At 55.1% G+C, this 27371-nt stretch overlaps 1 protein-coding gene across 1 annotated transcript in view; it reads right to left on the reverse strand.

Annotated features, from left to right (window-relative positions):
- GLG1 (golgi glycoprotein 1) overlaps positions 1 to 27371 on the reverse strand; it is a 658311-nt gene that overhangs the window by 317873 nt on the left and 313067 nt on the right. Inside the window, exons 12-13 of the mRNA XM_085637427.1 lie at positions 1116 to 1253; positions 916 to 1002 (exon numbers count right to left, since the gene is read on the reverse strand). Coding sequence (XP_085493553.1) covers positions 916 to 1002; positions 1116 to 1253 — 225 coding nt within the window. The remainder of the gene's footprint in view (positions 1 to 915; positions 1003 to 1115; positions 1254 to 27371) is intronic.

A 27371-nucleotide genomic window follows, 5' to 3' on the forward strand; every position in this document is an offset into this window, starting at 1 on the left:
CAGGCAACACTACACTAAAAAACAAAGCGAGAGAGTGAAGAGAAAAGGGCTTGCTTCATTTCCCTTATCAGGTACAATTAATGAAAGCGAGCTAGCTACAAATGCATAATTGTTTATATTATGTTTTACTCTTTTGACATGCGGGGAGGGGGGGGGGGGGGAAGGGGGAGGGGGGTTTAGCGGACCCTTCGTGCCATTCGTCAAGGTTTCTCGCCCACATACTACCTCGGTCGTCCTCATGACATTTGTATGTTCTATTATGCAGAGTGGTGAAAAAAATCATAAGTCACAAATTGATACACCAACACCACAGGTCAGAGGACATCGCCACCAGCTAAGAATGGCATACTAGTGACTGGTTCCTGAAGAAAGCCATATTGATCCTGTGGGCATTGAAAATAATGGCTGAAACATGTAGACCTCGTATGTGGGAGATCATAACTAGCTCACATCACATCCACTATTATTTGTAACCTTAACCAAGGTTTCAATTATTAAAAGTGCCTTGAGAGGTGGACAACTATGAGGTAATGTTAATTCACTGATCCTCAAAAGAAACTCGCTCTGCTGTAATTCAGGTATCGCAGCACACCCAGATGCACTAGGCGTCTCAGGTGGCAACCCTATGATGAAGCATGCCACTAGTGTTAATGAGTGATAGTTCCTTTAAAAACCCAAAGGGTTTCCCTACTAACATGAGTGAGAGGCCTCATTAAGTTTCGAAAATTGGTACCGAGCTCGCTTTCTTGGACTGTTGTAACATTTCAGTAAATACATAAGGTCTGGAGCTCTAGCAAGAAAATATTAATGGAAGCATGTTTCAGAGTAGCTTGAATGCAGCTAATTGTCTGCATAAATATAATGCTTACTAAATGACATCTTAAATGTCTTGTTCAAGAGGTACTTCCTTCTTACCTCAGCCTCCAGCTCAGTCATATTCCCCACAACTTCTCTGCAATCACCCGCTAAATCCTCAAGATGGTCCTGTAAACACTCTAATTCCTGTAAAAAATATAAAAGCTTTCATAATCTTTACACAACTATTTAACTGAAGAAATAATATAATTTACAATATGCAATGAAGCAAAAATTCCACATTGAAGACAGCAGTCTACCTGTCCAGGCTCGGTCTTCTCACTGCACCATTTGCCAAGGTCAAGCATGCACTTGTCCTGGAGACCAGGATCCAGCTTCACATCAACTGCTCTCTGGTGCAAGATTCTTTGGACCTCTGCCCTGCACTCTCGTGAAAGCTGTCAGACAAACAAAAAAAAATCTAAGTACAAAACCAGCAGACGTAACATCTTCCTGCATAGAAAACAAATACAATCAGCTCACCTGAATGGCAAATAGCAACAAACATTGGCATAGCCAATAGGTCTCGCCTTTGGGAACTTCTATTTAGCCATGCAGCACATTATACTGTTAATAATCCGGTCATTCCCATAATTTAAACGAAGAAATTTTAAACCCACTTAATTACTGGTCAAGTGGAGCATTATCTACGCATTGAAGTATTGTAACCAGTACTCTGGTTTATTATAATCAGGGCTCCCGGTTTTATGGTATTTATTTATTTACCCTTTCCACCTGTATTGATCCATATATAGTTTTTGGCCATCTTATCAGTATTATCCATTTTATTTTGTTTTGCATGAATAAATTAAGTTGTAATATGGTATATCTCCACATGTATTCAAATAATAAACATGCACTCATACTTTGATGCCTGTAATGCTTTAGTAAATTAAGGAGCCAAATATGGCATAATACAACCTAGAGGAAAATATTGTCATTATAATACAAATGGATGTTGACAGATGTTATTTAACGAAACTACTTCCTATTTTTTAACTATCCATGACATCTATCTTCTCAGCTGTTCACCTTGAATTAATGAACGACAGTCTGGAAAGGCAATCAAAAGAAGCCCAATTTTCTGTATTTTTCCATTTTGAAAAATAAATACATACAGGAAATACATTAATTTGTCTGTATTTATCTGTAAAAAAAAAAATTGGTAAAAATGGAAACCTGGAAGCACAAATTATAATATCGATATCATAATATGCTGTATAACTTCATTATGCTATTTCTATATTCTTAGTGCTTACTTCCTCCCAATACTGGCAGTTTATATCTACGCAGTTAGTTTAAATTGCACCTCTCTTGTACACACCATTGTAAAGTTTTTTTTGTGTTTAGACGCATGCATCTGTTTTATATGTGTTACGTAATCCATGTACTCTGAAGCCGTTCTGTAATGCAACTGGTTCTTTTGTAAAGCGCTATGACACCTTCGGGTAAATTATGCTGCGCTATAAAAAAAAAGGCAAAATACATTAAAAAATGTCTTTTGAAACACAGGGAGATATGGGTGTTCCCAAGAATCTGGAATCTCCCAGCTCGAAGATGGACGCACACAAAATCTGTTCCCAAGCACATTCCACAAACGCACATATTTTTAGACTAAGTACTCCCATGCGCACAACACTTTTCCAGACTCACACAGAGTGTAAATCCTGATGGAAGCAATTGAAGCTATGCAAACACTGCCCTAATAGGAACACTGCCGGAACCCCAGGTGGGATTTCGCGCATCATGAGGAACGGAAGGGAAAACAAAGGGAACAGGCCGCACGTGTGTTTATTTATTTTTTTGTTGCATATTTATACAGCGCGAACTCGACCCGAAGGTATTGGAGCGCTTTAATTAGCATCGTATTTACGTTACACATTCAGGCACGGCAGCTTCAGAGGTGAAAGGAGCAGGGAAAGTTAACTGGTAGAGCGTGAGACACATTGAATGTGAGACGAGGAAGACTGCACAGGACACACCGAGTATAGGCTGGGGTGAGGCTCGAAAGAGACAGAGGGGTGGGGAGCAGAGGGCACAGCAGTGGCGTAACGAAAGGTGAGGGGCTCCCCCACGCTCTGCACCCAGTCACGAGCGCTCTGCATCGGCCAGAGTGGGGCCCCCACTCCACAGGTTGTGGCCCTCTGCACCGCGGAGACTGCGGTGGCGAATGTTACGCCACTAGGGCAGAGGGGCAAGAGACAAAGGGAGTAAAGTAAGGAGCAAGAGTGAGGTGGGTGCGGAAGGGGCTGAGACAAAGGGGTAGAGAGCGAGAGGGGCTAGAAGAGACAAAGGGGTTGGGTGTGGAGCAACGGAGAGGGCCAATGAGTGGGGAGAGTACTAGGGAAAGTAATAAAGTGTGGTGGACGAGAGACAGAGGGGGGGACGAGAGAGACAGAGGGGGGGACGAGAGAGACAGAGGGGGGGACGAGAGAGACAGAGGGGGGGACGAGAGAGACAGAGGGGGGGACGAGAGAGACAGAGGGGGGGACGAGAGAGACAGAGGGGGGGACGAGAGAGACAGAGGGGGGGACGAGAGAGACAGAGGGGGGGACGAGAGAGACAGAGGGGGGGACGAGAGAGACAGAGGGGGGGACGAGAGAGACAGAGGGGGGGACGAGAGAGACAGAGGGGGGGACGAGAGAGACAGAGGGGGGACGAGAGAGACAGAGGGGGGGACGAGAGAGACAGAGGGGGGGACGAGAGAGACAGAGGGGGGGACGAGAGAGACAGAGGGGGGGACGAGAGAGACAGAGGGGGGGACGAGAGAGACAGAGGGGGGGACGAGAGAGACAGAGGGGGGGACGAGAGAGACAGAGGGGGGGACGAGAGAGACAGAGGGGGGGACGAGAGAGACAGAGGGGGGGACGAGAGAGACAGAGGGGGGGACGAGAGAGACAGAGGGGGGGACGAGAGAGACAGAGGGGGGGACGAGAGAGACAGAGGGGGGGACGAGAGAGACAGAGGGGGGGACGAGAGAGACAGAGGGGGGGACGAGAGAGACAGAGGGGGGGACGAGAGAGACAGAGGGGGGGACGAGAGAGACAGAGGGGGGGACGAGAGAGACAGAGGGGGGGACGAGAGAGACAGAGGGGGGGACGAGAGAGACAGAGGGGGGGACGAGAGAGACAGAGGGGGGGACGAGAGAGACAGAGGGGGGGACGAGAGAGACAGAGGGGGGGACGAGAGAGACAGAGGGGGGGACGAGAGAGACAGAGGGGGGGACGAGAGAGACAGAGGGGGGGACGAGAGAGACAGAGGGGGGGACACGAGAGACAGAGGGGGGGACACGAGAGACAGAGGGGGGGACACGAGAGACAGAGGGGGGGACACGAGAGACAGAGGGGGGGACACGAGAGACAGAGGGGGGGACACGAGAGACAGAGGGGGGGACACGAGAGACAGAGGGGGGGACACGAGAGACAGAGGGGGGGACACGAGAGACAGAGGGGGGGACACGAGAGACAGAGGGGGGGACACGAGAGACAGAGGGGGGGACACGAGAGACAGAGGGGGGGACACGAGAGACAGAGGGGGGGACACGAGAGACAGAGGGGGGGACACGAGAGACAGAGGGGGGGACACGAGAGACAGAGGGGGGGACACGAGAGACAGAGGGGGGGACACGAGAGACAGAGGGGGGGACACGAGAGACAGAGGGGGGGACACGAGAGACAGAGGGGGGGACACGAGAGACAGAGGGGGGGACACGAGAGACAGAGGGGGGGACACGAGAGACAGAGGGGGGGACACGAGAGACAGAGGGGGGGACACGAGAGACAGAGGGGGGGACACGAGAGACAGAGGGGGGGACACGAGAGACAGAGGGGGGGACACGAGAGACAGAGGGGGGGACACGAGAGACAGAGGGGGGGACACGAGAGACAGAGGGGGGACACGAGAGACAGAGGGGGGACACGAGAGACAGAGGGGGGACACGAGAGACAGAGGGGGGACACGAGAGACAGAGGGGGACACGAGAGACAGAGGGGGACACGAGAGACAGAGGGGGACACGAGAGACAGAGGGGGACACGAGAGACAGAGGGGGACACGAGAGACAGAGGGGGACACGAGAGACAGAGGGGGACACGAGAGACAGAGGGGGACACGAGAGACAGAGGGGGACACGAGAGACAGAGGGGGGGACGAGAGACAGAGGGGGGGACGAGAGACAGAGGGGGGGACGAGAGACAGAGGGGGGGACGAGAGACAGAGGGGGGGACGAGAGACAGAGGGGGGGACGAGAGACAGAGGGGGGGAAGAGACAGAGGGGGGGGACGAGAGACAGAGGGGGGGACGAGAGACAGAGGGGGGGACGAGAGACAGAGGGGGGGACGAGAGACAGAGGGGGGGACGAGAGACAGAGGGGGGGACGAGAGACAGAGGGGGGGACGAGAGACAGAGGGGGGGACGAGAGACAGAGGGGGGGACGAGAGACAGAGGGGGGGACGAGAGACAGAGGGGGGGACGAGAGACAGAGGGGGGGACGAGAGACAGAGGGGGGGACGAGAGACAGAGGGGGGGACGAGAGACAGAGGGGGGGACGAGAGACAGAGGGGGGGACGAGAGACAGAGGGGGGGACGAGAGACAGAGGGGGGGACGAGAGACAGAGGGGGGGACGAGAGACAGAGGGGGGGACGAGAGACAGAGGGGGGGACGAGAGACAGAGGGGGGGACGAGAGACAGAGGGGGGGACGAGAGACAGAGGGGGGGACGAGAGACAGAGGGGGGGACGAGAGACAGAGGGGGGGACGAGAGACAGAGGGGGGGACGAGAGACAGAGGGGGGGACGAGAGACAGAGGGGGGGACGAGAGACAGAGGGGGGGACGAGAGACAGAGGGGGGGACGAGAGACAGAGGGGGGGACGAGAGACAGAGGGGGGGACGAGAGACAGAGGGGGGGACGAGAGACAGAGGGGGGGACGAGAGACAGAGGGGGGGACGAGAGACAGAGGGGGGGACGAGAGACAGAGGGGGGGACGAGAGACAGAGGGGGGGACGAGAGACAGAGGGGGGGACGAGAGACAGAGGGGGGGACGAGAGACAGAGGGGGGGACGAGAGACAGAGGGGGGGACGAGAGACAGAGGGGGGGACGAGAGACAGAGGGGGGGACGAGAGACAGAGGGGGGGACGAGAGACAGAGGGGGGGACGAGAGACAGAGGGGGGGACGAGAGACAGAGGGGGGGACGAGAGACAGAGGGGGGGACGAGAGACAGAGGGGGGGACGAGAGACAGAGGGGGGGACGAGAGACAGAGGGGGGGACGAGAGACAGGGGGGGGACGAGAGACAGAGGGGGGAGACGAGAGACAGAGGGGGGGAGACGAGAGACAGAGGGGGGACACGAGAGACAGAGGGGGGACACGAGAGACAGAGGGGGGACACGAGAGACAGAGGGGGACACGAGAGACAGAGGGGGACACGAGAGACAGAGGGGGACACGAGAGACAGAGGGGGACACGAGAGACAGAGGGGGACACGAGAGACAGAGGGGGACACGAGAGACAGAGGGGGACACGAGAGACAGAGGGGGACACGAGAGACAGAGGGGGACACGAGAGACAGAGGGGGACACGAGAGACAGAGGGGGACACGAGAGACAGAGGGGGACACGAGAGACAGAGGGGGACACGAGAGACAGAGGGGGACACGAGAGACAGAGGGGGACACGAGAGACAGAGGGGGACACGAGAGACAGAGGGGGACACGAGAGACAGAGGGGGACACGAGAGACAGAGGGGGACACGAGAGACAGAGGGGGACACGAGAGACAGAGGGGGGGACGAGAGACAGAGGGGGACACGAGAGACAGAGGGGGGACGAGAGACAGAGGGGGACACGAGAGACAGAGGGGGGAGACACGAGAGACAGAGGGGGGGACGAGAGACAGAGGGGGACACGAGAGACAGAGGGGGGGACGAGAGACAGAGGGGGAGACGAGAGACAGAGGGGGGGACGAGAGACAGAGGGGGGACGAGAGACAGAGGGGGGGACGAGAGACAGAGGGGGGGACGAGAGACAGAGGGGGGGACGAGAGACAGAGGGGGGGACGAGAGACAGAGGGGGGGACGAGAGACAGAGGGGGGGACGAGAGACAGAGGGGGGGACGAGAGACAGAGGGGGGGACGAGAGACAGAGGGGGGGACGAGAGACAGAGGGGGGGACGAGAGACAGAGGGGGGGACGAGAGACAGAGGGGGGGACGAGAGACAGAGGGGGGGACGAGAGACAGAGGGGGGGACGAGAGACAGAGGGGGGGACGAGAGACAGAGGGGGGGACGAGAGACAGAGGGGGGGACGAGAGACAGAGGGGGGGACGAGAGACAGGGGGGGGGACGAGAGACAGGGGGGGGGACGAGAGACAGGGGGGGGGACGAGAGACAGGGGGGGGGACGAGAGACAGGGGGGGGGACGAGAGACAGGGGGGGGGACGAGAGACAGGGGGGGGGACGAGAGACAGGGGGGGGGACGAGAGACAGGGGGGGGGACGAGAGACAGGGGGGGGGACGAGAGACAGGGGGGGGGACGAGAGACAGGGGGGGGACGAGAGACAGGGGGGGGGACGAGAGACAGGGGGGGGGACGAGAGACAGGGGGGGGACGAGAGACAGGGGGGGGGACGAGAGACAGGGGGGGGGACGAGAGACAGGGGGGGGGACGAGAGACAGGGGGGGGGACGAGAGACAGGGGGGGGGACGAGAGACAGGGGGGGGGACGAGAGACAGAGGGGGGGGGACGAGAGACAGGGGGGACGACGAGAGACAGGGGGGGGGACGAGAGACAGAGGGGGGGGGACGAGAGACAGGGGGGACGACGAGAGACAGGGGGGACGACGAGAGACAGAGAGGGGGGACGACGAGAGACAGGGGGGGGGACGAGAGACAGGGGGGGGACGAGAGACAGGGGGGGACGAGAGACAGGGGGGACGAGAGACAGGGGGGACGAGAGACAGGGGGGACGAGAGACAGGGGGGACGAGAGACAGGGGGGACGAGAGACAGGGGGGACGAGAGACAGGGGGGACGAGAGACAGGGGGGACGAGAGACAGGGGGGACGAGAGACAGGGGGGACGAGAGACAGGGGGGACGAGAGACAGGGGGGACGAGAGACAGGGGGGACGAGAGACAGGGGGGACGAGAGACAGGGGGGACGAGAGACAGGGGGGACGAGAGACAGGGGGGACGAGAGACAGGGGGGACGAGAGACAGGGGGGACGAGAGACAGGGGGGACGAGAGACAGGGGGGACGAGAGACAGGGGGGACGAGAGACAGGGGGGACGAGAGACAGGGGGGACGAGAGACAGGGGGGACGAGAGACAGGGGGGACGAGAGACAGGGGGGACGAGAGACAGGGGGGACGAGAGACAGGGGGGACGAGAGACAGGGGGGACGAGAGACAGGGGGGACGAGAGACAGGGGGGACGAGAGACAGGGGGGACGAGAGACAGGGGGGACGAGAGACAGGGGGGACGAGAGACAGGGGGGACGAGAGACAGGGGGGACGAGAGACAGGGGGGACGAGAGACAGGGGGGACGAGAGACAGGGGGGACGAGAGACAGGGGGGACGAGAGACAGGGGGGACGAGAGACAGGGGGGACGAGAGACAGGGGGGACGAGAGACAGGGGGGACGAGAGACAGGGGGGACGAGAGACAGGGGGGACGAGAGACAGGGGGGACGAGAGACAGGGGGGACGAGAGACAGGGGGACGAGAGACAGGGGGGACGAGAGACAGGGGGGACGAGAGACAGGGGGGACGAGAGACAGGGGGGACGAGAGACAGGGGGGACGAGAGACAGGGGGGACGAGAGACAGGGGGGACGAGAGACAGGGGGGACGAGAGACAGGGGGGACGAGAGACAGGGGGGACGAGAGACAGGGGGGACGAGAGACAGGGGGGACGAGAGACAGGGGGGACGAGAGACAGGGGGGACGAGAGACAGGGGGGACGAGAGACAGGGGGGACGAGAGACAGGGGGGACGAGAGACAGGGGGGACGAGAGACAGGGGGGACGAGAGACAGGGGGGACGAGAGACAGGGGGGACGAGAGACAGGGGGGACGAGAGACAGGGGGGACGAGAGACAGGGGGGACGAGAGACAGGGGGGACGAGAGACAGGGGGGACGAGAGACAGGGGGGACGAGAGACAGGGGGGACGAGAGACAGGGGGGACGAGAGACAGGGGGGACGAGAGACAGGGGGGACGAGAGACAGGGGGGACGAGAGACAGGGGGGACGAGAGACAGGGGGGACGAGAGACAGGGGGGACGAGAGACAGGGGGGACGAGAGACAGGGGGGACGAGAGACAGGGGGGACGAGAGACAGGGGGGACGAGAGACAGGGGGGACGAGAGACAGGGGGGACGAGAGACAGGGGGGACGAGAGACAGGGGGGACGAGAGACAGGGGGGACGAGAGACAGGGGGGACGAGAGACAGGGGGGACGAGAGACAGGGGGGACGAGAGACAGGGGGGACGAGAGACAGGGGGGACGAGAGACAGGGGGGACGAGAGACAGGGGGGACGAGAGACAGGGGGGACGAGAGACAGGGGGGACGAGAGACAGGGGGGACGAGAGACAGGGGGGACGAGAGACAGGGGGGACGAGAGACAGGGGGGACGAGAGACAGGGGGGACGAGAGACAGGGGGGACGAGAGACAGGGGGGACGAGAGACAGGGGGGACGAGAGACAGGGGGGACGAGAGACAGGGGGGACGAGAGACATGGGGGACGAGAGACATGGGGGACGAGAGACATGGGGGACGAGAGACATGGGGGACGAGAGACATGGGGGACGAGAGACATGGGTGGGTAGTAAGAGACAATGGCACAGAGACGAACAAGTTACTTACCTTCGGTAACTATGTATCTGTAAGAAACATTAGTTAGTTAGATTCCTCACCTTAGAATATCCCCAGGCGTCAGACTGGATCCGGAAGATTTTTTCGTCAGCAATACCCCTTGCGCGTCGCTAAGCGTGGTCTGCGGCTACGCGTCCGTCGTCGGCGTCGTGCGCCGGAATGACGTCGGAGTACTTAGACGCCGCCCTCGCGCGCTGACGTCAGTTCTTGTACATAGCCTTCCGCGCCAGGAACGCAGAGCCATGCAATATACCGACACTGGTGCCAAAAAATTCTAGGGCCCTGAAAGGGATAGCCTTAACCCTAGATGTCAGTTCGCAGAACGGGGAGGATGGGTGGGTCGGTGAGGAATCTAACTAACCAATGTTTCTTACAGATACATTGTTACCGAAGGTAAGTAACTTGTTCATCTGAAAGAAACACGTTAGTTCGATTCCTCACCTTAGAATAGATACCCAAGCAATACCATCCCCGGTGGTGGGTCTGCGAACCAAGATCACACCAGAAAGTCCTGGAGAACAGAAAGGCCAAAGAAGCCGTCTCTCCGGACTTGGCTGTACAGGCAATAGTGCTTGGCAAACGTGTGCAGCGAAGCCCACGTCGCCGCCTGACAGATGTCTTGCAAGGGGACTCCCCGTCCCAGTGAAGTCGTGGCCCGAGTAGAATGGGCCCGTAGCCCAACAGGAGGAACCTTTTTCGCCAAAGAATAGCAGGTCTTAATACACAACACGACCCACCGAGAGATGGTCAGCTTGTGTACAGCTTTACCCTTCTTAGCCCCCACGTACCCAACAAAAAGTTGGTCTTCCACCCAGAACTGACTTGTGCGGTCCAAATAAAAGGATAGCGCACGTTTTGGGTCCAGACAGTGAGGCCTCTCTTCATCTTTTGAAGGAGGCGGAAAGAAGGTGGGCAGCGTGACAGATTGCCCGATGTGAAAGGGAGTCACGACTTTAGGCAGGAAAGAAGGACGTGTCCGGAGGACAACTTTGTCCGGATGAACTGAAAGGAAGGGAGGCTTGAATGACAAAGCCTGGAGCTCACCCACCCGCCTAGCGGAGGTGATGGCTACCAAGAAAGCAGTTTTCAAAGTCAAAAGACGAAGAGGACAATTATGAAGAGGCTCAAAGGGAGCGCACATTAGAAATGTGAGAACAAGATTCAAGTCCCACTGAGGCATTACAAAAGGGACAGGAGGGAACGTGTGAGTAATGCCTTTTAGAAAGCGTGTAACTACAGGGGACTTGAAAAGAGAAGGCTGATCAGGGAGCCGAAGGAAGGCAGAGATAGCAGCAAGATAACCTTTCAAGGTGCCCAGAGCAGAGCCCTGCTAGGCCAAACAAAGAAGAAAGAGGAGAACCTCAAAAAGAGGGGCAGAAAGGGGATCCACAGCCTTTGCTCTGCACCATGCAACAAATTTGTTCCACCGGCAGGCGTATACCGTCTTTGTGGAGGGACGCCTGGCTGCCAGAATGACATCACAGACTTCAGGAGGCAAGTCAAATGGCATCAACTGCCGCCGCTCAATCTCCACGCATGTAGGTGTAGGCTGGACAGGTTCGGGTGGAGGACCGTCCCCTGCTGCTGCAACAGAAGATCCTCCCGAAGGGGCAGACGTATCGGAGGATCGGTCAACATACTGAGTAGCTCGGGATACCAGTATCTGCGTGCCCAATCCGGAGCCACCAAGATGACTTGGGCCCGGTCGCGCCTGATCTTCAGTACTCTGGGCAGAAGTGGTATAGGCGGAAAGGCGTACAACAGACCGCAACTCCACTCACGACGAAAAGCGTCTCCGAGCGGGTGCTGCCTTGGAAATTCCAACGCGCAGAACTGCTGACATTGCGCGTTCTCTTCGGTGGCGAATAGATCTAACCAAGGTTCTCCCCACTGCAGAAAGAGACCTTGCGCCACGTCCGAGTTCAGACGCCATTCATGAGCCATCATGCACCGGCGGCTGAATTCGTCCGCTCTGGCGTTCAGAGAGCCCGCCAGATGTTGAACCACTAGGGTGATGCCCTGGTGTTCCAGCCATGTCCAGAGGCGCAGGGCCTCCTGACAAAGGGTCCACGACCCCACCCCGCCCTGTTTGTTGCAATACCACATGGCGGTGGTGTTGTCTGTGAACACCTGCACGACACTTCCCTGGACAGAGGGAAGGAAGGCTTTCAGTGCAAGTCGGATCGCTCTCCGCACCAAAAGATTGATATGGAGCAGAGTCTCCGCCGGAGACCAGAGTCCTCTGATCTCCGCCTCTCCCATATGGCCCCCCCATCCCAGGAGGGACGCATCCGTCACTACCACGTGCTCCGGTTGGGGAAGGGAGAGGAATCTGCGGCTGGCCCAATCACGATTCGTGACCCACCACTGCAGCTGTTTCGCAGTGCCCTCCGAGATCAAGACGTGGTCGGACAGGTTGCCTCGATGCTGGGCCCACTGAAACTTCAGGTCCCACTGCAGAGCCCGCATCCGCCATCTGGCGTGAGGTACTAACAGGATGCAGGAGGCCATTAGCCCCAGAAGCCGCAGCACCAACCTGACCGAAATCCAGGACAGAGGCCGGAAGATGGGAATCGGGGCTCGAATGTCCAGGACACGCTGTTCGGGCGGATAGACCCGGAATTGCGCCAAATCGAGAACCGCCCCTATGAAAAGGAGCTTTTGAGAGGTGCGACTTTGGCACATTGATGGAGAACCCCAGCGAATGCAGGAGGTCTGCCGTAGTCTGGAGGTGGGAGACGACTTGCTGGGGCGAGCCCGCCTTAAACAGCCAGTCGTCGAGATAGGGGAAGACTGGGACCCCTGATCTGCGCAGATGAGCTGCGACCACCGCCATCACTTTTGTGAACACCCGAGGGGCACTGGTGAGGCCGAAGGGGAGCACGGTGAACTGAAAGTGCTCCTGACCCACCGTGAACCGCAGGTAACGCCGGTGGGCCGGCAGGACGGGGATGTGGAAATAAGCGTCCTGCAAGTCCAACGCTACCATCCAGTCTCCAGGGTCTAGGGCAGCAAGAACCTGAGCCAAGGTGAGCATCTTGAACCGTTCCTTCTGGAGGAAGGCGTTCACGCTTCTGAGATCCAAGATCGGGCGTAGGCCCCCTTTGCCCTTCTTGGGAACCAGAAAGTAGTGGGAATAGCAACCACGACCTACTTCTGGACCAGGAACGCGCTCGACGGCCTCTTTGGCCAAGAGGGCCGAAACCTCCTCCCGGAGAAGATGCACATGATCCCCCGACATACGGTGGTTCTGCGGTGGCATGGCTGGAGGGGGCATGGCTGGAGGGGTCGAAGGGGAGGGAGTAGCCCCTTCGGACGATTTGCAGCACCCACCTGTCCGATGATGGAGTGATGGAGCGCCAGTGGAGCAGGTGATGGCGAACTCTGCCCCCCACTGGCGTTGAATGGGCCTGAAAGCTCGGACTAGGAGGGCTTTGAGGCGGATGCTGCTGGGGTGGATGTGGACTGACCGGCACGTTGTCCTCCAGAACCGCCTCGGCGGAAACCATGTCCGCGACCGCGTGCAGGTTGGTTCTGTGGCCAGTGGCTGGGCGGACGTGAGGAGGCGCCCCTTCCTTGGCCACGAAAGGGACAAAAGGCGGAAGTTTGCGGCCGCGGGGCCGAAAGAGCCAAGGACTTGGCCGTGGCCCGGGAGTCCTTGAACCGGGCCAGCGCACAGTCAGCCTTCTCGGCAAAAAGGCGAGTGCCATCGAAGGGCATGTCCATGAGGGAGCTTTGGACATCCCCTGAAAACGACGTGGACCTCAGCCAGGCGTGACGCCGAAGCGCCACCGTGGTGGAAATTGCCCGACCCAGCGAGTCCATGGTGTCTAGGCCACATCTAATGGCGTGCCGCGCTGCATCTCGCCCGTTAGCAAGTGCTTGGGTGAGTCGCTCCCGGGCCTCCTCCGGGCACAAGGGCAGCACATCCTCCACCGCATCCCACAGCGAGTGGGAGTAACGGTCCAAAAGGCAAGCGGTATTTAAAGACCGCAGTCCAAAACTCAGGGACGAGAACAGTTTCTTGCCAAACTGCTCCAACCTCTTGGATTCCCTATCCGGAGGAGCGGACGGGAAGGAGGATTGGGAGGTTGAGGCCTGGATAATCAGGCTCTCGGGGGGTACGGTGGTGGGAGAGAAATGTGGGGTCGCCCGGAGCAGGGCGGTGGCGCCGGGCAACGTTCTGTGGGACTGTGGAGGGCTTGGACCAAGGGCCCTGGAGAACGTCAATGAGGGCCTCATTAAACTGCAGCAGAGGCTCAGTGGAGCTTGCTGTCGGTTGAAAGACCTCGGTGAGGACGTTAGTCCTCACAGCCACAGCAGGCAACTCGAGCCCTATGGCTTCGGCCGCCTTGCGCAGCACCACAGAAAAGGCTGCACCTTCCTCCGAGGCCACAGTCGGAGGAGAGATGAATCCAGCGTCCGGAGAGGTATCCAAACCGCTGGCGTCCCCCAATTCCTCTGCCCAGTCCTGAGACAATTGGGCCTGCTCGGCCAGAGGGTCCCGAGACCCCTCCCAGTCGCCCTCATCATCCGATTTCTGGTAGACAGGAGGAATGATCGGAGCCAGACGGTGGATGAAGTGGTCACCCATCGGCGCCGGTAACGGCGTCGGGTCCGGAAAAGGGCTAAACCGAGGCTCGACGCTGAGCGGGGACGGCGTCGGGGGCGGAACCGGTGTCGGAGGCGTCGTGAGGTCGACCGGCGCCGGCAGAGATCCAGGCCTGGATCCCTCGGGGGTCCTGCTGCGTCAGGGCCGGACCCCTCGACGGCGCCGGGGCCGCCGGCACGCGGGGTCGCCCAGTCAACCCTGCGGGGCCCGAAGACGCGCCGGCAGGCGTCGACGGCGGAGCCAGACTCCTCATGGCCGAGAGGAAGGCACTGACCACCGCCGGAGTCGCGTCAGTCCCAGGGACCGGAGGGTATGGGGACGATCGCGGCTCCTGCGGCTCCGACGGAGCCGCAGGGGTGGAGCCGCGGGGTGGAACCACCCGGACCCTCGGCCGGGTAGCGCGACCGGCGAGGGGAGTCCGAAGAGCGAGGACGCCGCTTGGACTTCTTAGAATGTTTGGAGTGACGGGACTTACCCAAAGATCCTGACGAGCGATGTCGATGCCTGAGGCTCCGCAAACGGTCCTTGGACCTCCTCCTGGACGGGGACAGAGAGCGACGCGGAGCAGAGTGTCGAAGCTCGAGTAGCTTACGGGACCGCTCCCGCCTAGCCTTCGACATCAAGGCCTGACAGTCGGGGCACGACTCCGCGTCATGGTCGGCTCCCAGGCAGTACAGGCACCGGCGATGGTGATCCGTTACCGACATCAGTCGGTGACAGGCGTCACAATGCTTGAATCCAGGCATCCTACCGGCACCAGATGTCGAATCGAGTAACCAAAAGAGGTAAAAAAGTTAGTCAAAAAGTGACTAGAGGTAAGCTCTTCCCGGATCAGCGCTTACTGGCGCGGAAAAAAGAAGAACTGACGTCAGCGCGCAAGGGTGGCGTCCAAGTACTCTGACGACGTCATTCCGGCGCACGATGCCAACAACGGACGCGGAGCCGCAGACGCCTAGCGACGCGCAAGGGGTATTGCTACAAAAATCTTTCCGGATCCAGCCTGACGCCTGGGGATATTCTAAGGTGAGGAATCTAACTAACGTGTTTCTTTCAGATAAGCAGATGCAAAAGAAGGGGCAAAAGAGAGCAGGTATGGTGTAAGAGAAGAGGAGGGAGCAAGAGACTAGAGGCAGAAGGGCAAGGTGAACAGCAGGAGACAGGGGTAGGAAGCAGGAGAGGGAGGGGCGTGAATCAAAAGACAGCAGTCTTTGGAGCAAGGAACAGTGGGGCAGGTAGGAGGAGACCGAGGAGTAGGAGGATAAGAGTGCTAGAGGAAAGAGGGTAGACAGAAAGAGACAGGGTAGAGAGCAAAAGATAGGGGTTATATAACATGAGACAGCGGGTAGGGTGCAGAGACTAGAATGGAGACCAATAAAGAGGTAGAGGGTAAGAGAGGGGGTGTAAGGAGCAAGAGACAGTGGGGTAGCAAGAACTACTAAGAAGGCAGCCTTCCAGGTCAGATGTTGCAAGGAGGCCTTATGAATCGGCTCAAAAGGAGCTCCCATCAGCTTAGAGAGAACGATGTTCAGTTCCCAGGAAGGGGAAGGAGACCTCACAGGTGGGTAAACTTTCTTAAGCCCTTCTAAGAAATCCTTTACCACTGGCATCTGAAAGAATGAGGTCTGGGTAGAAGACTTCCTATAGGCTGTAATAGCAGCTAAGTGTACTCTGATGGAAGAGTACTTTAACCCAGACTTCGCCAAGTACAGTAAGTAGGGGAGAATAACCTGTTCTTGACCCCGGATCGGATCAAGGGCGTTCTCTCTACACCAGAAGCACAATCTTTTCCATTTAAAGCCATACGACTTCCTCGTGGAGGGCCTCTTTGCCTCCCGAAGAATGCTCATACAGTCCGGTGGAAGATCTAGATGTCCGTACTGGATGAATTCAGGAGCCATGCCGTCAAGCGGAGGGAGGGGAGATTGGGGTGGAACACTCTCCCCTTGTCCTTGGTCAGCAAGTTCGGCAGGCATGGCAACCTCCTCTGTGGTACCTCCGACAGCTGGAGTAGATCTGGGTACCACCACTGCCGGGGCCACTCCGGTGCTATTAGGATCATCCGAGTTCTGGCCCTGTAGAACTTCTGAATCACAGCCGGGATGAGAGGAAGAGGAGGAAAAGCGTAAAGCAATGTCCTCGACCAGCTGATCAAAAGCACGTTCCACTGCGACCCCCGTTGAGGGAACCTGGAGGCGAAGACGGGGCATTTTTTGTTGTCCGCGTCTGCGGACAGCTCGATGTCTGGTATGCCCCACAAGCGGAAGATGTCTTGAGCGACGTCTTCGTTGAGCACCCAGTCGTGCGCTTCGACGAAGTCTCTGCTGAGGCCGTCCGCCTGCACTTTCAGGGTCCCTGGCAGGTGAACAGCGACGATCGTCAGGTTTCTCGCCAGAAGCCATTTCCAGATTGACTGGGCCTCCAGAGACAGGACCCGTGATCTGGTCCCTCCTTGGTGGTTCAGATAGAACATAGTTGTGGTGTTGTCCGTCTGAACCTGAACATAGTCGGTCTGCAGGGATGGGTACAGGGACTTGAGAGCGAGATGGACTGCTCGTAGCTCCAAGAAGTTGATGCGATAGCTCTGTTAGGTAGCGGACCAGAGACCTTGTACTTGAAGCCGGCCCATATGAGCCCCCCAGCCCTGCATGGAGGCGTCTGTGACCACCGTCTGTGTCGGAGGCGCCTGATGGAAAGGGACGCCGTGAAGCAGATGGGAGCGCTTCATCCACCACCGGATGGAATCTTTGGCGGCTTGATGAAGGGTAATGTGATCTTCCCAGCGGCCGGACCTCTGCGACCACTGATCCTCTAGGTCGTGTTGCAGAGGACGCATGTGCAGACGTGCGTTGGGCACGATGTAGATGCACGAGTCCATGGATCCCAGGAGAGATGACACTTGTCTAGCTGTGGGATATTCCGTGCTGAGAAGCGTGCGGCTTTTTTGCAGCATGGAGGATAACCTCTCCTCCGAAGGACACACGCTTGCGCTTGAGGAGTCTAGAGAGGCGCCCAGGTAGTGGATCCGCTGAGTTGGATTGAGGATCGACTTCCTGTAGTTGACCTGAAGGCCCAACGAGTGTAGAAGGTTTAGGCAGAACGAGAGATGACTCTCGAGTCGAGCCGGCGTGGAACTTTTTAAGAGCCAGTCGTCTAGATAGGGGTAGACTAATATCTTCCGTTTGCGGAGAAATGCAGCCACCACCGCCATGCACTTTGAGAATGTTCGTGGCGCGGACTTGAGGCCGAATGGCAGGACCTTGTATTGATAATGTTGGCGAAAGATGTGAAATCTGAGAAACTTCCGATGTTTCGCTGAAACAGTAATGTGGAAGTATGCATCCTGTAAGTCGATGGCACACATCCAGTCCCCTTGGTGTAGATGTGGGAAGATCTGGTGCAGTGCTGGCATCCTGAATTTTTCTCTTCTGAGAAATCTGTTGAGTAGGCGGAGATCGAGGATGGGTCTGTAGTCTCCGATCGCTCCTCTTTTCTGAACAAGAAAGTACCGGGAATACACTCCCTGATTTCTCTGCCTGTTTGGAACTTCCTCTATGGCGTTTTTGGAGAGGAGAGTGGCAACTTCGTCCTTTAAAAGCTTGTTTTGGCTGGGAGGGAGTGGCTGTTTCCGTGGGGGTACCTGCGGAGGGAGAGATTTGAACCTCAGCAAGTAGCCACGCTCTACAATACTCAGCACCCATCTGTCGTTTGTAATTGCATTCCACTCTGCCAGGTGAACGGTGATACTTCCTCCTACCGGAGTGGCGAACGAGCGCGGAGGAAGTAAGTTTTCACTGTTTGGGAGGTTGCTTGTTAGAGGACTGCTGCTGTTTAGCATTTCCTCTTCCTCTGCCCCGGCCCCTTAGCTGAAACTGGGACCTCTGTTGGTTTTGAGAGGACCATTGGGGCGTTTGAACGCGCTGGTGAAAGGCACGTTTGTCGCCCTGGCGAAAGCGCTTGCGGAACTCTTTGCGCTTTTCCAGTCCCACAGCCTTTACGGTGTCCAATTCCGTTTTCATCTTGCTCATTTGGTCGTGCGCATGAGCTCCAAATAGCGATGATCCATTAAACGGCAGATTAAGAATTCTTTTCTGCGCATCTGGTTTGAGGCCCGTTAATCTGAGCCAGGCCGAACGGCGGGAACAGATGCCATGGGAGTAGCCATGCGCGGCTAGGTCTGATGCATCCGCCGCTGCGCTTATTACTTGGTTGGCCACCAGTCCGCCTTCTAGGAGGATCTCCGTGAAGTCCTGCCTGTCCTCCCTAGGCAATTTCTCCACGAATCTGGCCAGGGAATCCCATAGGGAGCGATCATACCTCCCCAGCAGGGCTGAAGCGCTAGCGACCTTCATGTGCGAGGCAGAGGTGTTGCACATTCTCCTGCCGTAGGAGTCCATCAGCTTGCGGTCCTTCTCAGGGGGGACAGAAGCAGATACTGAGGCTGAGTGAGACTTCATGGCCGCCGCCACGATCACCGAATCCGCTGGCGGGTCCGCCCTCAAGAATAAAGGGTCCTCGGTCGGAGCCTTGTACTTCTTTGCTATTCTCGAGGGAACCGAGCCCGCTGTAGCCGGTGTAAGGAACGTGGCCATCGCTGGTTCTAACAATCCTGGCACCAACGGGAGCAGAGGTCTGGGAGCTGACCGATGGTGTAAAGTGTCAAAGATCACAGAAGTGGGTGCCTGAGGGACGTGCAGTGCGATGTTCAACTTCTGCGCCCCTCTACCCAGGACGTCCGAGAAAGTTACAATGTCATCCACCGGGGACACTCGCGATGGAGGCGTGGATGAAAAAGTAGGAGAGTAGTCCCGGACTGAGGATCTTGTGGATGAGGTCTCAGTGGACGACCTGGTGCGTCGCCTCTTGAGGGGGCGTTCGCTATGGTGAGCCCTTGATCCTGATCTGCGCTTGGATGGAGATCTTGGACGTTTTGGCGCGGTGCGACGGTCCCTGGAACGAGACCGGCGTGGTGAAATTGGCCTTGGATCCCTCGGAGGCGATTTACTCCTGCGCGGTGGGGAATACGTGCGGGAGTAGTCCGATCCCGGACTCCGACATGCGCCAGCGCCCACATCTCGTAACCAGCGCGGTGACAGTCCGAACCGCTCTGGAGCCTCGGGTGATCCTTCCGGAGATATTTGCACGATGTGCAGTCCCGGAGAGGATGACTGTTCTCCTGGGGACCTCTCCGCGGGCGCTCCAGTTTTCGCCCTAGACGTCGAATCCCTTGACGTCGACTACGTCTGCGTCACCATCGGCAAGTGTGAGGTATGCCGTTCTGGTCTCGACGGCGGTCTCGACGCCGATCGCGGAGACCTCGACGTCGATCTCCTCTTCTCTGGCACCTGACGTCGGCTAGATGACCTCGACGTCGGCCGTGTCTTCGACGTCGACCTCTCTCGACATCGACTGGGCGACTTCGACCTCTCTCGTCGTCGACTGGGCGACTTCGACGTCGACCTCTCTCGACGTCGACGTGGTGATCTTGACGTCGATCTTCCTCTCGACGTCGACCTTCTATGTCGCCAAGTGGGGGTAACCATCGACGGCGACCGGCTCACTCGCGGCGGAATGTACGTCGCCGCATCTCTCGACGTAGACCCCCTCGAGGGTGGCGGAGAGTGTCTCGACGTCGACGGAAGCCTCGACGTCGACGGAGACAGTCCAGATGTCACCGGACTAGCAGCCTTCGAGCCCGAAGGACCGCCTCTCGACGCCGACTTACTTTTGCGCGGCGGAGACTCTTGATGGTGGGATGAATCCCTCGACGCCGAAGTTCTCTGCCTTTTCGCCGGCATCCTCGACGTCGACGGCGAACCTCTTGGACTCCTGGTCTTTTTGGAGCCCGGGGAGCTGGTATGTCGCCGTTTCTGTACTTGCGTAGCTGAAGAAGGTGGTCTTGATGAGGAATGCTCGCCTTCACGACGGCTTCGTTCCTTCTCCAGTCTTGCATGCAGTTTAATGCGCTCTGTCCCTCAGAGTGCGCTTTGAGAACTTCTGGCAGTGGGGACACTGGTCAGGATCGTGTTTTGATGGTAAACACACAATACACACAGAGTGTGGATCCGCCAGTGCCATTTTATTGCCACAAGAAGGGCATTTCCTAAATAAAGGAGACATTCTGACTGGAAAAACTTGGAAAATTCACTGGAAACCAGCAAAATTAGCCCTTAAAAGCCAGAAAACGTCGAAAAAAGCTTGAAAAAGCTGTAATTCAAAATTTCAGTCAAAAAACTGAAGAGCTCAAGCTCCAGGATCCTCACAGAAGGAGCCGGAAAAAAGAACTGGCCCAACTGCCACCTGTAGTGCATCATGGGAGCAGGGGGTCACAGGCAGGCCTTAAAGGCACGGTCCCCCTACTCTAATGCCTTAAAGGCAGGGTGTCAGTTTTCTTGGTTTCTTGATACTCTGCTGCAGCCTACTGGCGAATGCCTACAATTACATGTTGCTTTATGGCAATAAAGCAGTGCTGTGTTATGATTTGTCTATGCTTCCTCTTTTCCTTATGGGATAGGGGTGCACTACTATGCAAATATATGTAATTTACAGCATTGCCAGGTTTTGAACATTGTTAGGCTGCAGTTATAGGTTTTCACATATGTATATATGTATATGTATATGTATATATATATATATATATATTCACTGAAAAAACCATAGGTTTCACACATGTTATAGTTAGCGGAAATTTTACTGATAAAAAACCAATGAAATTCCCCCGTTATAGTTAGTGCAGGCAACTATAACTCACGCGACCGCAATCCTCTGCTGATGCTAATACTGTATTTAGACACTTATTTGCCCATGTCTTCTTCCATACATTTTTAGCTATACATATATTACAAATATTTTTTTTTCATAAAGACACATATGTCATCAGCAGAAGATTGCGGCGGTCGCGTGAGTTATAGTTGCCTGCACTAACTATAACGGGGGAATTTCATTGGTTTTTTATCAGTAAAATTTCCGCTAACTATAACATGTGTGAAACCTATGGTTTTTTCAGTGAATTTGCAAGGTTTTTTAAATGCTAATTCCTAACTATAACGTGTGTGAAACCTATGGTTTTTTCAGTGAATTTGTACGTTTTTTTAAATGCTAAGTTACTTTACGCCATTCGTGGCGTGCGCGCCCACTTAACGCAGTTCGTTCCGTGCGCGCACGGTGCGCTTCGCGCACCGTGCACGCACAGTGAGCACGCGGTGCGCTTCGCGCACCGCGCGCCCACTTTACGCAGTTGGTGCCCACGTTACGCTAGATGGGCCATGTAGGCACGATGCGCTTCGCGCACCGTGCGCACATTGAGGACATATGATGCACTTCGTTTTGAAAGGTAATATTTTAATTTTTCGTATATTTTATAAGCCATGCACCATTTGCACACGGGGTGGAGAGAGTGTGGATAATTTTTTTTTTTATTATTATTTTTCTTAATATTTTAGTTTATCTCATATCTAATAAGCCATGCACAATTGGTGCCCTGCGGGCACCAATTGCACACGGGGTGGAGAGAGTGTGGATCATTTTTTTTTTTTTTACATTTTTTACCGTACGCGTACGGTAAGCGTAATCGGCGAAATTACCGAAAAAATAAAAATTCCGTTTTTGGCCTTGGGGGATCTTTGGGGACTCCCTTAACATGGCTATGTGTGTGGGAGCTGTCCAAACAGCCCCTTTACATGTTTTTGGGCTTTATATTTTAGAAATCACTCTCAGTGCGAGAGAGAAAATGGCGGCCGCCGCTTCCTGGTTTCGGCCGATTCGAATGTTTACTAAGATCTAAGAGCCAATCAGAATCGAGCTCGCGCACGCCTCCGTACGCGTACGGTAAGCGTACCGTAAGCGCACCGTAAGCTGGCTCAGATATATATATTGATTTAAAGGCTTTTTTCTCAGAATCTACTGAACAGATTTACACCAAACCTACAAAAGGCACTTCCTTGACCTGAGGACTACCTCTCTGCCAAATTTCTAGTAATTCTGTTCAGCCGTTCGGGCTGTAGCCCTGTCTAAAGGTCCTATGGAAAAATGCATGGGAAAAACGCGTTTTGGGACCCCCCTTTTATCTCAGCCCCCGCTTGACGAATCCCCCCGAGACTTTCAGGGTAGGAGCGGAGCGTAGCGCCCCACCTATATTGAAAAATTCGCGAGGATTCGTCGACCGGCGCCAAAGTTATTCAAAATAGAATGTTGCGGATTTCCTATGGAAACGTGGTCCTAACTATAACTACCTACTGGCGACCGCCAGTAGGTAATATATATATATATACATATATATATACACATACATACATACATACATATATATATATATATATATATATATTTTCTATATGCTCCGGGATCCCGCACATGGGCGGGGATTATTCATAGATTATGACTATTGATGAGTATCCCCTGGATGAGAACCAAGCAATACATCCCAGGTGTCGAGTTTACAAATTGGCTCAAAACAAAATGTTCTGGAGGATCAAACGGGCAAAATGCCAGACTCAGTGGACCGTACGGTCCAAGCAGTACTGCTTTGTGACCTTGTGACGGTACAACCACATAATGACTTTGCAGGTGTCCAGGACATGTAACCCGCATGTCAACACAGTAGTAGCAGTCCTGGCCATTGTGGAATGGGACTGCAAGACCTCAGGAGGATGCCTTTTGGCTAGTGTGCAGAGGATCTTTAATGCAGAGTACAATCCATTCAGAGAATGTCCGCTTCTGCACAGCCTTGGCCTTTTTCGCTCCAGTGAAGCAGAGGAAGAGTTTAGTGTCCACTCGATAGTCTTTGTTGCGATCAATGTAAAACGAAGGAGCTCTCTTCAGGTCCATATGATGGAGTCTCCCCTCTTCCTTGGAGGGATGAGGCAGGGTGAAAAAGTTAGGCAGAGTGATGCACTGGTCGACATGGAAGGGAGCAGCCACCTTTGGCAGAAAAGAGGCATGCATTCGAAGGACCAGTCTGTCAGGAAAAACGCTGGTGTATGGAGGATGAACTGACAGAGCTTGAAGCTCGCTGACCTTCCTGGCCTAAGCAATGGCCACTAAGAAAACCGTTTTGAGAGTAAAGAGTTGCAAGACAGCAATGTAATGGCTTCAGGGGAGAACATATCAGAAATGTAAGCACCAGATTGAGGTCCCAGCTAAAGCTCTACAAAGCAATACCAGATGTTTGGAGGGTAAAGAAAATGTTACTTGCCCTATAAGCATCTGTTCATGGCATGTAATACTGTAGATTCACATGCTCTGCATACTCCTGTCATTTACTGTCAGGCTCGGACATGTACAACTTGTTTTTCTCCATAGAAGTCGCTTGAATCATGAGGTATAGTGACTCCTCCCATGACTGGTAATGAGCATGGGCTCCATAGTTACTGTTTCCCGCACGGGGGTGGAGATAGTGCATTATCATGCACAATGACCACCATGCAAGGAGGAAAGCTATGAAAGAAATCAAGTTAAAGGAAAAACATATCTGAAACAACCATCCATTCGAGGCCTGTGTAGCTGTAGATACACATGCTGTGCATAGGCTGTAAAACAGTCCTCCATGTAAAGCAGTGTGTGAGAAAGTGCCATTTTTTTTGCATGGTATGCCCCCACTTTTTGCTTAATTGCTGAATGCACTTTGACTAAGTATACCCTGGACTCCTGCCAATCAGGTGGCCAGGGACTATGTTCCTTCCCTAAAACCTAAAACCCAAATTGGCAAACCCTGGCCACATGTCAGCCCCTGGTAAATGGTACCCTAGGTACCCAGGGTCTAGTGACCAGGGAAGGCCTGTAAGGGCTGCAGCACTCATTGTGCAACCCTTAGAGGCCCTGCACCCTAACACAAACACACTGCCCTTGCAGGCTGAGTGTCTGGGTGCAAGACAAAGCAAAGAGTCGACATGGCACACATCCCTGTGTGCCATGCCCGCAACCTACACTGCCCTGGCATACATCAGTCACCCCTCTAGCTGGGTGCCCTATGCCAGTGGTGTGGGCACAGGAGCATGAGCCCTGTGCCCCTACGGTACCAAGGTCCATACCTGGGTACTGTAAGTGCAGTGCTGCCATTTAAGAGTAAAAGGTGCTGAGAGCTCGTCAAACATGAACTCCACAGCACCATCATGGCAACACTGAAGACTGAGAAGTTTGGTCTCAAACTTCTCAGCACATTAAACCCGCACTGATGCCAGTGTGGGATTTAATGTACAAAGCACTACAGAGGGCATCTTAGAGATGCCCGCTGAAACCTAACCTACAATCCACATCTTGTTTGAGAGGCTGCCTAGGCTGCCACACAGCAGACATGTTGCTGGACCCCTGGGTGGAGAGCCCCGCTCTCCTGGGCCTGCAACAATGCACATCCTGGGCGAGGTGCTAGGTCTCCTCCCCCAGGATGGACAGGGGGAAGCTTCAAAGGCATGCTGCCTTTGTGAGCTTCTCCAGGCCACTTGCTGTACTCAGCAACTGGCCCCCACCGGTTCCGACACCCACTCTGGCGGGAAGACTGGCCGGAAACCCCAAGTCAGGACAGGGGAGGTTCCAGCCTCTGCCAACCCCACCCCTCAGGTGGGGGAGGCGAGGTGAAGCACATCTCCAGGCTCTGGCCATCTTGAAGATGGGAAGCCCTGCCCAATCAAGACTAGGTTACTGCCCCCCTCCCACAGGAGAGAGGCAGGATAGGGGGTGTACCCACCCCAGGGAAGGGACCCATTGGTCCCTGCCCTTTACCTACATGTAACGCCCCATAATCTAGTATTTAGGGGCACCCTGAACCCTCCTTCCAAACTAACAAAGATTAACAAGAAGAAAGAAGACCTGCCCTGCAGCTGCGAAGAAGAGGAAGACACCAACTGCTGTGGCCCCAGCCCTACCGGCCTGTCGACCCTCAAACCGGCTCCTGCTAAATCCCGGCACCTCTTGTGGCCAGCAACCTCACAAACCCCGGAGGACCTGGCTACCTTGTGACTGAGCACCTGGGACTCCCATAAGCAGTGGCTCTGCTAAAAGCAAGTTTCTAACCCTGGCATCAGTCCGGAACCGCGAACACTGCACCCGCCAAGCCTGGCCTGTGCTGTGCTGGAGTGAACTAAGACCCCGAGGAGATCTCCCCCTCCCCCCCCCCCCCCCCCCCCCGGCGACTGTGACCCCAAATCCAGCACCCAAGGACCCCCTTGACACTCCCGACGCCTGCAGCCTCAGAACCAGGGACCCCCCCTGCCCCTCGCGAACAGGGGGTAAGATTTCCCGACATCAAAAGGCACCCCTGCACCCGGCGCCCTGCGGCTCCCTGTGCCTGACGCCTGGGTACCTACCTTTCCTCCAACTACCCAACTTACCTCTCTAAGTGGTGGTGGCACCTGAAGAATCTTCGTCCACAAGCTTGCAGCCTTTGTTTGTCCTGGAGCTTTCCCATTGAAATCCATTGAGCACCCAAAGGCTCAAAAGCACCCTGCACCCAGCCGCGCGAGTGGCCCTGGCAGTGCAACTTCTACTCCTACCTACTTCCCCATTTGCCCTGAGCAAGTGACCAGGACCCCAGCTCCCACAGCCTGCTAGTCCGCCACCAACCAAGGCCCCCCTGCCTCCCATAGGATAACATTGGGCCTAACTCACTCTGCACCCGGCTGCCCCTGTGCCGCTGAGGGTGTAACAACTGTACTTACCTGACCCTGGGAGACCTCCGAGTTTATGCCCAGAACCTTCACTCTGCCAGTCAAGTACTTACTCAAAAGCCGATAACTCACTTTCCTTCCATAGGGTAACATTGACTGGCTACTTCTGAAATTTCTTCTGTGTGGAGTTTCTAAACTTTAAAATATTCACCTAAAATCAACCGAGTAACGAAAACGGAAATACTCACCTGCTATTAGGAGAGATCCCAGTGCTGGATCTTGGTGTCCAGCACTGACCCTGAAAAGTACTTACGACCGTACTTACCACTGACTCAATTTTCTCCCATAGGAAACCATTGACTCTTTTTCTGTGAAAATTCTTCCAAGTGTCGATTTTTGCAAACTACAAATATTCTTTAAAAATCGTACCAACTGTGAAAACGTAATTACTTACCTGTTTTAGATAGATGCCCCAGTACTGAGCCTAGGAGCCCAGCACTAGATTACAAAAGTAACGAGAACATACTTTACCCGTAACTTGAATTTTCTTCCATAGGAAACCATTGACTGTTTTTCTATGAAATTTCTTTTAAGTGTCAACTTTTAAAATAGCAAAATATTGTTTAAAAATCACAACAGTAACCAAGTCGAATTTACTCACTTGTTTCCAAGAACTGTCCCAGGACTGAATCTAGGATCCAGTCCTGGAGTTAGAAAAGTAATTCTGAAAGTAATCAATTGCATATAATTAAAATTCCCATTGAGCTCAATGTAGTATTGTGTTTGAAATTGTGTTGCCTATTGCAACATAACTAACTATTATCTGGAAAAGTCAATTGCCTATTGCAAAGTATTTAACTAAAGGATCTCATTCTGAGAAAGTATATTTTGATACCTATTGTTGGTTCTTAAATAAAACAACCATATATTTTTTATATAAACCATTGGCCTAGAGATCAGCTCTTGAGTGTGTGAGACCGTTTGCTGACTGAGTGTGTACAACAAATGCTTTACACTGTCCTCTGATACTGCCTTACTGCTCGACCAAGCTACCACTTGAGAGTAAGGTTACATCTAACTTTAACCTCTGGTGACTGTGGACTCTGTACACACTGTACCTATTTGGGAACAGTATATACAGAGCCACTTTCTCACACAGTGACTAGCCAGTGAGAAGTGCAGTGGTTTGAAAAAGTGTACGTAAAACTGCATGGCCAACACTACCTTGTTGACAGGCCAGTACATCTACAAAGGAAAATGCATCTGTTCTTGGCATGTAGAGCTGCAGATCCACACATAGCATAGATCGCCATCTGGTGTTGGGCCCGGATGTTTGCACTTGTTTTTGTCCTGGAAAAGTCTTTGGAAGTCACGGGATAGGCGACTCCTCCTTTGGACTATAGTGCGCATGGGCATCAGCTCCATCCTCAGATTGTTTTTCGT

The sequence above is a fragment of the Triturus cristatus genome, chromosome 12 (genome assembly GCF_964204655.1).
Source record: "Triturus cristatus chromosome 12, aTriCri1.1, whole genome shotgun sequence".
In the NCBI taxonomy this organism is placed as follows: Eukaryota; Metazoa; Chordata; class Amphibia; order Caudata; family Salamandridae; genus Triturus; species Triturus cristatus.